At 43.2% G+C, this 13036-nt stretch overlaps 1 protein-coding gene across 3 annotated transcripts in view; it reads left to right on the forward strand.

Annotated features, from left to right (window-relative positions):
- The window catches only part of LOC123519922, a 193105-nt gene extending 183233 nt beyond the window's left edge, over positions 1-9872 (forward strand). For all 3 annotated transcript variants that reach the window (XM_045281628.1, XM_045281626.1, XM_045281627.1), the window contains 2 exons: positions 8077-8314; positions 8512-9872. In XM_045281628.1, coding sequence (XP_045137563.1) covers positions 8077-8314; positions 8512-8612 — 339 coding nt within the window. In that variant the 3' untranslated portion in view covers positions 8613-9872. The remainder of the gene's footprint in view (positions 1-8076; positions 8315-8511) is intronic.
- The last annotated feature ends 3164 nt before the right edge of the window (positions 9873-13036 follow it).

A 13036-nucleotide genomic window follows, 5' to 3' on the forward strand; every position in this document is an offset into this window, starting at 1 on the left:
AGATGCCGTTGTTAAGGAGAGATCTTGTTAGGAGCAGCAAAAGAAACGAAATGAGAGGCACACTGAACAAGATAGCCAAAATTACGAGAAGTGTCCTAAACGCTCCTCTTGAAAAAGTGTAAGGCATAGGAAGGAGGAAATACTGAAGCAAGCAGGGAGTTTCAGAGTTTACCAGTAGAAGGGATGAAAGACTGAAAATACTGTAACTCTTGCTCTAGGGTAAAAAAATAGAAAGCCTTTTGCAGTGACGCCGCGCACAGGAGGGAGGCATGCACTTAGCAAGATCAGAAGAGCAACTAGCGTGAGAGTAGCGCTATATCGAAGGAAAAGATGTAACCTTTGGGGAAGAAGACAGTTATTATAGAACTCATCCGTAGCTACCCACAAGGTGTGGCTCCTCTTGGGTGCGACGTGCCACTGCTATACCAGTACCTTCTTCAAAGAAAACGGAGTGATGATCGTTCTTTATTTCATTAAAAGAAGTCAGAAGAGACCCAAATACCTATGCAGCTATATAGTACATTAAATGCAATAAAGATTCTGGTTATATACATGAAAATGAGACAAGTAATTTACATGTTTGTCAAATAAATGTACATACGAGTAGAAACACAGTAATATATTGAGTGGTTCCTTGCTTGAGTTAAAGGTAAGAGTGTTGCCCGATTTGCTTTCTCTTGCAAGAAATATCTATTAAGGCGGAATATGAATTCCTTGGTCTGGCTGCGCAAGACAGTGTATGACGGGGAAGCGTCAGGGGGTCCTTCCATGGTAGTGACCAGAGGAGAAGTGAAGCGACACGTGCGTGGCGACCTGACTCACCCCCCCAACCTCACCGGGAAATTCCACCTGGGTTGTGAGTGGCAACGTCGCCTGACCTGATATGACACATCACCGTCCATGTATATGAACTAGCTTAATTCATTTTCGTATATGACAATTATTTATATCATCTACCACTTAATTAAGGTTTCTGAATGTTCTGAGAACGTTATTTTTTTTTATAATGCTATGACTACAGGACAGTGAGTAGTTTGTTTTTATTGGAGATTTGGCATAGCCTCACGGCAGACATGGCCAACGCCCTATGGGTAGGTACGGATGGGTTTTAGTATAGTTAAGGGGAGGATTTGATAAGACCCTTAATACCATATGATATACTTCGTCATAGCAAATATAGTAAACTTTTCTTTGTCCTGCATAGCACTTGCTATGCCACTATATGGTCACTTATCTTAGCATCATGAAAACATTGTGATACTCCGGAGGGTTTTCTTTCATTCATTGCGGCAAGACATCTTTAGTATTTTCACATGCAAGATGTCTGATATGAACTCAAATGGTCACTCATTCCATGCCTGGTTTGTCACACACAATTTTAAGATAGTTTAACTTATTTTTATAGTGTTTGTGATTATGTAATATTGCCGATAATCATGTTGATGACCTTTCATAATCTTCAAAAGCACTCGACAAGTATCTAACAGCAGCTGGTTGTAGCTCAGGGCAATATACAGAAAACACAAATATCATATACTGTTTCCAACCGTGTTAATATTTCAATTTGAAGTGCATTCAAGATGGTACCAAGTCGTTTAAGTTAATTCCCAAAAGTGGCAATGTTTCTATTTTAGAAACAGTATTTCACATTTCATCGTACTCGTGATATCTAGTTGAATTAAATTTAGTCAGGCTTGCACAACTGAGAATGACAATAGAAATATCAAATATCATATACACCCAGAAATCGTATATGCTACGAAGCTTGACTCCTGAGTGGTAATGTGAGCGACAGTCGACTAGTGTTCGTCGTCACATCTGACGGTGAGGGATGACGCGCGTGCCTCGGCGTATCCTTGGCTGCCGTTGGAAGAGAAGCTAACACTAATAAGACACTTTGGGCTTATTACTTCATTACTTTGCACTACTTTTACGTGACCATCTGGCAGACGCCTCGCACTACTTTGCCATAACGTTACTTAATTTTATTACCCCTATGTCCTCCCGGTTTTCCTTCCATCCTCTTCTCGTTCACCCTTCTCACGCTGCAATTATCTCCTGACCATCATCGGCGCTCCAAAGACGGCACACATTTTCTAAACACACTACCGGCCAACTAACATGAAGAGTAAGGATGTGGCGTACCCCTCAGCATTCAACTTCACAGAGTAAGAAGGTTAGGGCGATGCGCTGCAACCCTTAACCCTCAACCCTCAACCCTCTCTTCGTCTCTCCAACACCGTCACCAACAAATCCCTCTTTGGAAACTAAATCCTTTTGATGTTCCTCTGCGCTGTCAAGTTTACTATGCACCTGAATCCAAAAACTGCCAACACCATCAATAGGGAAACTTAAAACACATTTATGTATAGAAAGGACAGGAATGAAGTGAATGCAAGATTCCCTGAATTGCGGCCGTGTCTGCCAGTAACTTGAATCGCCTCACTCCCCGAGCTAAGCGTCTTTGCGTGCACCTAAAGATGTTTCAAGTAGTCTTTCAGGTGCCGACGCTATCTTCGGTCCCATGTGCCCCGGGAATTTCTTACAAATGAGTTCTCATAAATCTCCATAATGGTTATATTTCCTAAAAGGTTGTGACAGCTCATGAGTAGTATCTGTTGAAGGCAGCTCGGAGTGGAAGAGGTGTTTCCAAGGAGACCTGGAAATGTTAAATTGGTTTGAAATGTTGAATTGGTTTGAAATGTTGATTGGTTTTTTGATTCACAGTCTACAGAATTGGCGTAAGTGTAGTCAAATCATCGTAATTACCGTAATGGGAAAATGTCGTCTTGTAATATAAATGAGGTGATCCGAAACAACAGAATAAAATGTTGCCTCTCACTTACAGCACTATTGCCTCTGTTCATCAGAATTCCTGGATGGCTGGACGAAAGTAAGAAAATTAGTTTCCATCTGCTGTTAACACAAATTGATATATATATATATATATATATATATATATATATATATATATATATATATATATATATATATATATATATATATGTGTGTGTGTGTGTGTGTGTGTGTGTGTGTGTGTGTGTGTGTGTGTGTGTGTGTGAGCCGTATAGTTCTCGGGCGTGTGCCAAACTATGTATGTGTGTCCAATCAGCGGTCACGTTACATAAGCTGCTGGTGGTGCCTTGTGTGGACACGGCGGGCGTCCTGCTACCCTGCAGTCCTGCATTGGCGGTGACACTGTTTCTGATGTGGAAAAGAGCGACGGGGACAGGGAGCGAGACGAGGAAGGTTCACACAGAGTTAGGGGAGGGAGCAATGTTGCATCACCTCATATGTTATTGTGAAATTAATACCATAAATTATGTGAGCAAAATGAGGTGCTCTCCCCTGCACTACATCATATTCCTTACCGTCCCGCATTACCAGTGTTGCTGTATACACTCTTCATTGTTTCTACATTAACAACGCATAACATCTGTATATTGTTAGCGAATATACTGAACTGTCCACTTTTAGGATGAAGTTTACTGCAGAAATTGCTGTGGAGTGAGCGATCTCTGTTTTCTTAACTCCCTCTACTCACCCTCTACTCACCCTCTACTCACACAGCATGCATGCCACCTGTGCGGTGGCATGCATGCTGTGTCCAGGTGTAGCTTGTAAAATCATCACACCAGACATTTCTTCTTAATATATACTTGTAATGAAAAATGCATCTATATGTATGTTAGATAAGACGGTTGTATCCATTACTTATTATTTCCTTTATTATGAAACAGGTTGTGTGTGTGTGTGTGTGTGTGTGTGTGTGTGTGTGTGTGTGTGTGTGTGTGTGTGTGTGTGTGTGTGTGTGTGTGTGTGTGTGTGTGTGTGTGTGCGTGTGTGTACACGTGTGTGTGTGTGTGTGTGTGTGTGTGTGTGTGTGTGTGTGTACACGTGTGTGTGTGTGTGTGTGTGTGTGTGTGTGTGTGATTCACCTCGGTCGTCTGCTGGTCACCCAGCCAGTCTTCCCCATAACGGAGCGAGCTCAGAGCTCATAGACCGATCTTCGGGTAGGACTGAGACCACATAACACACTCCACACACCGGGAAAGCGGGGCCACAACCCCTCGAGTTACATCCCGTACCTATTTACTGCTAGGTGAACAGGAGCCACACATTAAGAGACTTGCCCATTTGCCTCGCCGCTTACCGGGATTCGAACCCGGCCCTCTCGATTGTGAGTCGAGCGTGCTAACCACTACACTACGCGGTGTGTGTGAGTGTGTGTGTGTGTGTGTGTGTGTGTGTGTGTGTGTGTGTGTGTGTGTGTGTAATTCACCTGCTGGTCACCCAGCCAGTCTTCCCCATTACGGAGCGAGCTCAGAGCTCATAGACCGATCGTCGGGTAGGACTGACTCCTGACACCGGGAAAGCGAGGCCACAATCCCTCGAGTTACATCCCGTACCTATTTACTGCTAGGTGAACAGGGGCTACACATTAAGAGACTTGCCCATTTGCCTCGCCACGCTTGGGACTCAAACCCGGGCCGCCTCGGGTGTAAGCCGAGTATGCTATGTGGTGTGTGTTGTGTGTGTGTGTTTGTGTGTTTCCTTTGATTGTATACCCTGCAGAGATTCATTGCACAGGCGCAAACGCACACGGAGATGGCAGTATAAGTTTTCCACAAATCAAAATATAAAAGTGTCAGTTAAAAATCATAAAATGTAATACAAAAGGAAAGATTTCACACATATACGTTCTGGAACGATATGTATATACACTAATACAGGATGTAACATTTCGCTCACACTGAGAAAGTAGAGAAATATTTTTTTGTGTGTGAGTGAAGACAGGTAGGTAAATGAATATAATCACATGGTCTTCAACATATTTTCTTGGCCTTAGTCCTGAAAACATTGATTTTAGGAGTGTCCAAAAGGAAATAGACACAGAATAACATTTAGCGTTACATGTACTAAAGCTAAGAAGAGAATACCATGGATTACGAGATGAACCGAACGTAGGAAGTCTTGTCCATAAGTAAAAGAAAGATATGAACGCGTTTTATGAACATGAAATGGATTGATAGTTTGAGTAACGGTACGACAACCTAGTAATAGTAAAAGAAGACAAGGCAGACAAAACAAGATGGAAAGAGGAACGAGACGCACAATGTGTGTGTGTGTGTGTGTGTGTGTGAAAGAAAAAAATGTTTGAAAAAAACAGACTTTGAACTAGATCATGTGAACATAATTTTCTACATGATTTCTGTTTGAATTTGGATCTTTGGAGCTCAATATTAGGGCTAGGATGACTTATTGATCACGTTCCATGGAGGGTAATGACAAGCGGTGCAATGGCTAAGTATTCGCAGCATTAAGAAGACTTAAATTATGAATGAATAGAACAAAAATCTTCACGTGTAAATTTGCCATTGTGTTCTTGAAATAATCACCCTTACCAAAACGTGTTGTTACGTTCACCGGTTAAATGGGTAAGACTGGCATCGGGGAGCCGGTGAACAATAACAATAAAAAAAAAAAAAAACACAGCAGGTTCAACTGGTGAGGAAATGCAAAGGGGGGAACTTAAGAAGCTATTTAATAACCCAATAACAATGAAACTGACATACATAGAAATATAACATGAAACACATAAAAACAGTAACAGTGTTATGAGTCGTGGGCATGCAGCAAGGATGGTGCAGTGTTGCGTCCCTCGGTGCGCCAGAGAAAGGTGGTGTGAGGGGAACCTTTCACGGATTGCAAGGTTTATTGCTGGGCTGCCTGTGCCACCGACGCCAAGGTGACCGCGAGGGAGATCACTTCACCGACACGCTGCCTAACATTTTCCTCGCACTTTGGCATTCATGCTATTGAAGAGTTTCGTCTTTCAGTGACGGTCAATGTTATTTTTCTTTTCCTTTTCATTTTCCCGTTTCTCCCCTACGACATTTTACTAGATATGTATTTTCTAACCTGAGTTTCTATGTTCAAGGAAGTGAGTGGTTTGGTTACTCATGGGAGATGATGAAAACATATCAATGAGATGATGATGCATGAAGTATCAAGCATACATCCGATAATGTTCAATATTCATAAGGTCTCTATACTACTGATTTTTACCTACACTTCTGAGAGCGCAGCATGTGGAGATTCCTGCAATACATTCACGCAGTAATCGTAGCGGCGGCTTGGTGGTGATGAGTACGTTGAGCTGTTGCCTCGTGATTCTGTTAAAAAAATAAGTTAATCACATAGCGAACCATGGAAGGATTGTGTGAAGAGAGGAAAGAGCAGGCGCCTGAGTGGTTGTTCCATTGACAAACACACACACACACACACACACACACACACAGAGTTAAATCCGTTGATGTCTTTTAATACTTTAATTTTTGTGGTAAAAGACAAAAGATAAATTTCCTTTTTCTGTTTCTTTCTTTTCATTCTCTTTTTGTCTTTCTGAATATTCGCTTATGCACGTAGAAACTTTTGTATTAGTTTGTAAACCTGGCCAAGGAAATGACCAGCCAGCCCCTTTATACTCCAGCTAGGAATGTTACTCTCTCAGCAATGGATGAAGCTCCGTATGCTGCATGACTACCTATATCATCTTGTGTTCTCCTGTTTACATTGTTACCTGTATTGCATCTTTCTATCCTTCCTTGGTATCTGCATTATATCTTAATCTCGTACACTTTTCTGTGCTGCATGGCTACCTGTATTGCACGTTTCCTTGCTTCATTAATCGGCTACCTTCATTATGTATTTCAGTGTTTCATGTGTATCTCTATCTCACCTTTTTGTGTTTCATGGTACTGTGTTAAACCTCCCCGAGCTTCACTATGGCCTCATGTAATACACCTTGATGAGCTTCACGGCTACCTGTACCACACCTTCACACGCTTCACGCTATCTGCATAACACCTCTCCCTGAAACATGTGCACAGCGGTGAATCGTCAATGGCTCACCAATGACCGAGTTCCGCCGTGTCGCCGCCCCGTGTCCGCCGCCTGGACCATCACAAGGATCCTCTGCAGCACGGAGACGCACAATGGCAGCCTCGTATCTTGTGTGTGCAGCGCCGCCGCCCGCCAGACCTGCCTGTGTTGAGTGGAGCGGGTTTTTTTTTTCCTTAATCATATATTTATTCACATTGCTCTTTTAAATTGTCGGCTTTAAGCTTTTTGCCGCGCAGTAAGGGCGGGCCGCGCAGGGGTGTGGCTGGCCCGGCTTACAAATATAGGGGTTAATATGTTAATGTACGTACGGATGAATTTAACATTGCAAGGTGATATTATGTTTTTTTTTTTATTTATTCTTTTTATAATATTACAATTTTTTTACTCTCTTTTGAGCTTAGGTTTCGTGCACAAATATGTATATAATTTTGCATGTATTAAATCATTTGTGCATTTCCATTTTTCATATTTTAGGTTTTTTTTTTTTTTTGCTGTACCGTTGTGTCAGTAAGCGATGATCAAAGCCATCACGATCCTCCCCTCGACCGCCACACCCACTCACTGCCACCACCACCACCACCACCGCCACATTAGCAGCTCATTCACCATCACAGCCTTTCACCACCGCACCTGTCAGTTCCTCACCATCAGCCACCAGCACCACCACTCATTAGCACTGTCATCACCAACACCTACAACACTGTACTAACCCTCACCATCATTCCCAATACAATACCTCCAGACAAACCCCCTACGCACCACCGCCACCACCGCCACCGCCACCGCCACCGCGACCGCCACCGCCACCGCCTCCACTGCCGCATCCCCGCCGAGCGAAAACTCTGCCCCGTCCCGTTATGTGTCCGGGGGAATATTGTTTCACTAAAAGCATTCACATTGCCTCCGCCTCTAAATCAGATTATAAACTATTCCACTTACTGGATGAGAGCAGGTCGAAAAAAGTCCCATTACACGCCAAAGTTACCAGCTGCATCCTGTCGTAGAGTGTCAGTGGTGCCGCGGTGTTTCTCTCTCTCTCTCTCTCTCTCTCTCTCTCTCTCTCTCTCTCTCTCTCTCTCTCTCTCTCTCTCTCTCTCTCTCTCTCTCTCTCTCTCGTCAGCAGTCAACACCTCCCTTGCAGCCTCATCTCATGGCTCCTCCCTCCCTCAGGTCCCAGAGAAATATGTGACTCCCATGGACGACAACCACTCCCTGGACGGCATGGTAGAGGCGCGCCGGGTGCTGCAGTTCGTGGTGGGACCCCAGCATTTCGTGAACGGCCAGATGAAGCTGCGTTGCTCCGCCAGTATCTCCACCCTGTACTACAAGACGCAGCAGCACAGCGTGGACGGCCACCACCCTTATAATGTACCCGTCATGGAGTCCCGTGACCATTCCGCCATGGCAGGTATGTAACAGTGTACACAGCACATCATTTTATTTTCCTTCATCTACAGTGTACATGGTTGCAGTCTCGTTTTTTTTTTCTCTCTCTCGTAGCTGCTTCCCAGCCTGCTATACCTTCCTGCTAATCTGTAGGTGTGTTCACTAACCCTTTAGTTCATTTGACCAGACCATTTATGCTTGGTCGCTCTTCACCCACAGGAGCAGACAAGGTCCGCCTCCCTGGCAGTGGCTGTCATCTGGCGGTGCTTGTGCTGGTGACGCTTACTGTGGGCACTCTGCTGCAGGCTACCCTCAGCTGACTCTTCAGCGTCCCTCACCACCTTAATTCATAAACTTTTAACTGGGAGAAGCAACAGCACGCATGCTTGGGATAGTCAACACTGAATATTTACTCACGAGGCTCAAAATTATGTCGTAAGTCGTCAGTGTGAAGAAAGCGCCGATCCCATGAGAAGAGGAAGAGTAAATCTTGGCCGCGTGCGGGGGAGCGAGGCTGGCGCCGCGACCCGTGGGTGGACGTGGCCAGGTCATCTCACAGCAGCTCGGCCCAATCATTCGTGGCGGTGGGTGGCGTGGCATTCTTGAAGAAAGTCATGTTACATCACTGAATTACCATAGAAAACGTTTTATAAGTATTTATGTACTACTTGTCCAGAGTAAGGGTGAGTTACATTAATTACTTCCAGGTTCTGTGTTTGTATGTGCTGAACAAACGTGATATTGCTCCATGTGTTTAGGGAGTGTCTACAGGTGTACCAGAATGTTGTGGTGCAGGTGCTCACAGCAGCACTGCAGCACTCTTGACAAACCAAAGACTGTGAAGCTAAGCTTTTCATTATCAAGATGGTGCGTGTCGCTGGGGGATGGATTTCGGTGATTTAATTTTGTGCACATAGACATTTACTACTTCGTATATGACCATTTATATATATGTATACTCTACGTATATATTTCATATAATGTTATAATGTATTGTACTGGAGTATACATATGTGTAGGGAACATGCTTTAGCTCTACATGGTAGCGACAGCTTTCCTTCCTTTTAGGTGTCCCGTTCAAGTTGTATGTGCCGCGAGGGGCAGAGAGGTGTAGACAGGTAAAGGTAGCACGGTGAAGGTGTGGAGAGAGGCAGGTGAGGGGAATGATGGGGGCGGGAGGCTGCGGGGTGTATGTGCGGCGTGAGGCAGAGACGGCCACCAGTGAGGAGTGTTGACCGGTCAGTCATGTGGAGTCATTATCCACCTCCATTTCCGGAGAAGCAGACATGTTTAATTTTTAAGAATTCTATGTTAATGGAAAATGTTATCTATAGTTTAAAATGTTGCTAAGAGTAAAGCCAGTGACGATATCTTGCATTGAGATGTTCTTGTAACCTTTTAGCTGTAAGTATTATTACCATGATTATTATTATGATTATTATCATTATCATCATCATCGTGATTAAAGCATAATTAACATGTTTGCAAATGGACACAATCTATATGTTCTACATCGATATGTATATACAATTTTAATGTTCAGATTTTTATGTATAAATATAATATACATCATAAAATAATTAAGTTTTTTTTTATGAGACTGTGTGCGTGATTTGATACTTCTGATTACAACTCGTAGACACACAAACACTTAGTTTATGCATTCGTGTTTTGGATTGGTACAAGTCTGTATCTCTCACTCAGCTTCTGCAGTGAGGATTTCTCAGCTCTGTTATCCAAGTCCCTACCAACAAAGACTTAAAGTTTTGAATGAAATATGAACTATTGCGTGCACTGAGTGCTGTAGAGACAGTGAACCCTTTCATGGTAGCGATGGTGGTGATCCGCAACACACCCGAGGATGGTAATTCCATACTAGGTAAGGTGGCATGCATGGGATCATTTCTGATATAGCATCATTGGGAAACAGCTGGCAATATTGACTGGCTGAGGAGTATGGCGGTGACAACATATGCTGGAAATATTACAGTGAAGAGTAACACAATGGTAAGAGACGAGGTTGTGACTGTGACACGCTTTCCCGGTGTGTGGATTGTGTTGTGGTCTCAGTCCTACCCGAAGATCGGTCCATGAGCTCTGAGCTCACTCCGTAATGGGGAAGACTGGCTGGGTGACCAGCAGACGACCGAGGTGAATTACACACACACGGAACGACACCTCTCGCAGCGTCACTTACTGGAGTTATCAAACACTTGCTGAAGAAACAATTGTTCTTTTGTAATAGTCGGCTTTTGTGTTCACAATATTCTGCACACGTTAAATATTTAGTAATTTCAAATCATGGTAGATAATCAACTGAATAAAACAATGTGTAAAGTAAAGCAGATTTCACGGAAAGTCAGCGAAAAAGCCGCGGGTCTCTGGACTCGCCACCAGCTGCGCATCGCCGTGATGCCACTTCATGCTATATTCGTACACGTGAGTGAGCTCACAACCGTCAATTACAGTAAGGTAAGTGCAGCTGTTCTCGGAAGTAGGTCTGTAGGGAGTCTTTGAATTGCTATGAAGATGAAATAGTTAAACCGGCAACGCAGCACTTTCAGAAATGCATCCCATGATGCTGGAATTAATTAAATACTCCATATTCGTTTTCTGAAGTTATAGTGACTGGCATTCGTGATCTTCCGGTAACCACAAATTTGCGGCAAGAGTCAAGGACACTGGTGGAGCATGTGACTGCTTGTAGAGAGTAGTTAGCATAGTGTTCCATTTGATATTTCGAACAGGTAAAAAATAAAACTGAAACTACAGAGCGAATGAAGCATCGTTCCTCAGTACTGGTAAACATATCAAATGGAGTGGACGTGCTCCGCGGCGCGGCAGGGTAGATTCCTGGAGGACCGGCTGGAGGATACCAAGTAGGTCACTTAATCGTATTGAGAGAGAGAGAGAGAGAGAGAGAGAATGTTTTAATGAAGATAGCCGTAGCGGAGCCAGACGCACGACACATGAACCACTCGTGGTAGCCACACACCACTGATAACCGTTGCCAATACATTGTGACTGACGATACTTTCCACGCAGGTCACTTTATCGCGTCGGCCCTGCACTGCCACTTAAGTTTCAGCAGAGATGTCGGGAAAATGGGATGTGTTGCAATTTATTCTTCTAGAGCAGAGAAATATGTTAAAATAGTAAAGAACGCCATACAGCCCATTATTCATTAGGCCGGATGCACACGAGACACTTTTTGTGATCAGTGGCTGCAACGAAAAGAGGCCACCACAAAAAAGGTCGCCACGAAAAGTGGTAAGTAAGTGCACCTTGTACACGATCCATTCGGTAGCTGCCACTGATAAGTCAGTGTCATCATATAACAAGAAATAATTGTATCGTATAATATATAGACACACACACACACACACACACACACACACAGGTTACGCACATACACATTTACATATTATATACAAACACACACGTTAACACTTACACGCATAGATACAAACATACACATATATAGATGCGTACATACTAACATACAAAGAAACAGACAGGCTAACAACAGACACAGACAAGCAGGCAGGTGTAACATCAAAGTTACTGATGATCAATGTTTTTCTTTCAATAAAATATATTGTGTTACCTTTCATTTCTTTCTCCAGGTCAAAGATTACAACAGTCGGTGTTCACAGCTCAACACAACTCTCTCCACATTTTTTCTTTAATATTCTTATCGGCGTATTCCTTCACCTAAAAACCATAAAATCCTGGTCCTTTCTGGATCTGTGCAATCAGTGCTTCACAGTCAAACAACTCAGACATGTCTTCCACCTTCTTAACTCACGGAAGGAATAGTTGACTCTGACGAGGGTGACAAGGGGACGGTAACTAAAAGTGGCTCGTGTGCATGTTGCCATTGGATATAACGGTATCTACCGCTGCCCACTGTGGCTGGCCGCAGTTGTGTGGTCAGAATAATGGCCCCGTCCGCCACTACTCATCACAATTTTTTGGTCACCACAAGAAAGTGGCCCGTGTGTATGCATCCATAGGAGTTATATATATATATATATATATATATATATATATATATATATATATATATATATATATATATATATATATATATATTTTTTTTTTTTTTTTTTTTTAAGCGGCCTCTAACCACAAAAAAGTGTCTCGTGTGCACTCGGCCGTAAGTCAATGTTTACGATAATCTAATTTTACTTTACTATTGACCAGTGAAATGATGATGACAGTTATTCTAGACTGACATGGATATCTGGTCTGTGTAGCAGTGTAGCATGCAAGATATATAAATCACACTGAATTGCGGGAGCAGAAATCAGGCGGCCACCGCCACCCACAATGTCACACTGGCAGACACAGATTTATATACCGGAAATTTTATTGGCCAGATCTTGAAGCAAAACGGCTTGAGAAAACATTTCTTAGAATCAGACGGTGTTTTGCCGAAATCATCGAGTGCAGAAAAATCGGTGGCGCCAGCAGTGCTCCCAGCAGCAGGGAAATTTCCCTGTTTTAGGGAAACAAATTACAACAGGGAAACAGGGAAGAAAATTCAAAACGTATAAAAATTTAGGGAGATTTTGGCCACCACGGACTCGCATCCTTAAGGATGCAGATGAATTCATCTGGAGCCCTTACTCTTGTCCCTCTCCCATCCTCTTCACTCGTCATGCCCACAATAATTTTTCTTTTTAATAGTTGTTTCCATTCCCTCTCAATAGCATCTCAACCCACTTGTGAGGCCTCTCTC

This window comes from Portunus trituberculatus, chromosome 46 (assembly GCF_017591435.1).
Source record: "Portunus trituberculatus isolate SZX2019 chromosome 46, ASM1759143v1, whole genome shotgun sequence".
Classification (NCBI taxonomy): Eukaryota; Metazoa; Arthropoda; class Malacostraca; order Decapoda; family Portunidae; genus Portunus; species Portunus trituberculatus.